The sequence below is a fragment of the Calidris pugnax genome, unplaced genomic scaffold, assembly GCF_001431845.1.
Source record: "Calidris pugnax isolate Ruff unplaced genomic scaffold, ASM143184v1 scaffold641, whole genome shotgun sequence".
Taxonomy (NCBI): domain Eukaryota; kingdom Metazoa; phylum Chordata; class Aves; order Charadriiformes; family Scolopacidae; genus Calidris; species Calidris pugnax.
In genome coordinates this window covers 23,227-24,266 of record NW_015091327.1, presented here as the reverse complement: position 1 = coordinate 24,266, position 1,040 = coordinate 23,227, and the positions used below count along the sequence as shown (strand labels likewise).

At 66.8% G+C, this 1,040-nt stretch overlaps 1 protein-coding gene across 1 annotated transcript in view; it reads left to right on the top strand.

The window, feature by feature from the left end:
* Window positions 1-194, top strand: part of LOC106899230 (probable ATP-dependent RNA helicase DDX56) — a 5,022-nt gene extending 4,828 nt beyond the window's left edge. The window contains exon 3 of the mRNA XM_014960971.1: window positions 68-194. Coding sequence (XP_014816457.1) covers window positions 68-194 — 127 coding nt within the window. The remainder of the gene's footprint in view (window positions 1-67) is intronic.
* The last annotated feature ends 846 nt before the right edge of the window (window positions 195-1,040 follow it).

Genomic DNA, 1,040 nt, shown 5'->3' with positions numbered 1-1,040 from the left:
TCTGGGGGGTGTCACACCAAAGGGGGGGTGGGGGGGACAGTGAGGGTGACATGTCCTTGTCCCCCAGGTGCCACGTCATCGCCCAGTTCAACCGGGGCATCTACGACTACATCGTGGCCACCGACGAGGAGGCCCCGGCCCTGCCCGCGGGGCACCCCCCCGGCAAGAGGGGCAGGGGCACGGGCCAGAGGTGAGACCCCCCCTCCAGGTGCCACCAGTGTCCCCTTGGGTGTCACCAGTGTCCCCTTGGGTGCCACCAGTGTCCCCTCGGGTGCCACCGTGTCACCAAGGCCATGGCCTGCTGAGGCCAAGGGGAGGTGAGGTGGCCCAGGGCCATCGGGGTGGCCCTGTCCCCAACAACGTTCTGTGCCCGCGGGGGTGTCCCTGTCCCCTGGGGTGGCACCTGTCCCCAAGGGAATGTCCTTGTCCCCCGAGGATCTCCCTGTCCCCAAGGGGATGTCCCTGTCCCCAGGGATGTCCCTGTCCCCAGGGGTGGCACCTGTTCCCAAGGGGATGTCCCTGTCCCCTGGGGTGGCACCTGTCCCCAAGGGAATGTCCTTGTCCCCAAGGATGGTTCCTGTGCCCCAGGGGATGTCCCTGTCCCCAGAGAAGGTCCCTGTGACCACAGGGATGTTCCTGTCCCCTGGGGTGGCACCTGGCCCCAAGGGGATGTCCCTGTCCCCAGGGGTGGTTCCTGTGCCCACAGGGATGTCCTTGTCCCCTGGGGTGGTCCCTGTCCCCAAGGGGATGTCCTTGTCCCCAGAGGTGGCACCTGTCCCCAGAGGAGGTCCCTGTCCCCAGGGGTGGTTCCTGTCCCCAAGGGGATGTTCTTGTCCCCAGAGAAGGTCCCTGTGACCACAGGGATGTTCCTGTCCCCTGGGGTGGCACCTGGCCCCAAGGGGATGTCCCTGTCCCCAGGGGTGGTTCCTGTCCCCAAGGGGATGTTCTTGTCCCCAGAGAAGGTCCCTGTGACCACAGGGATGTTCCTGTCCCCTGGGGTGGCACCTGGCCCCAAGGGGATGTCCCTGTCCCCAGGGGAT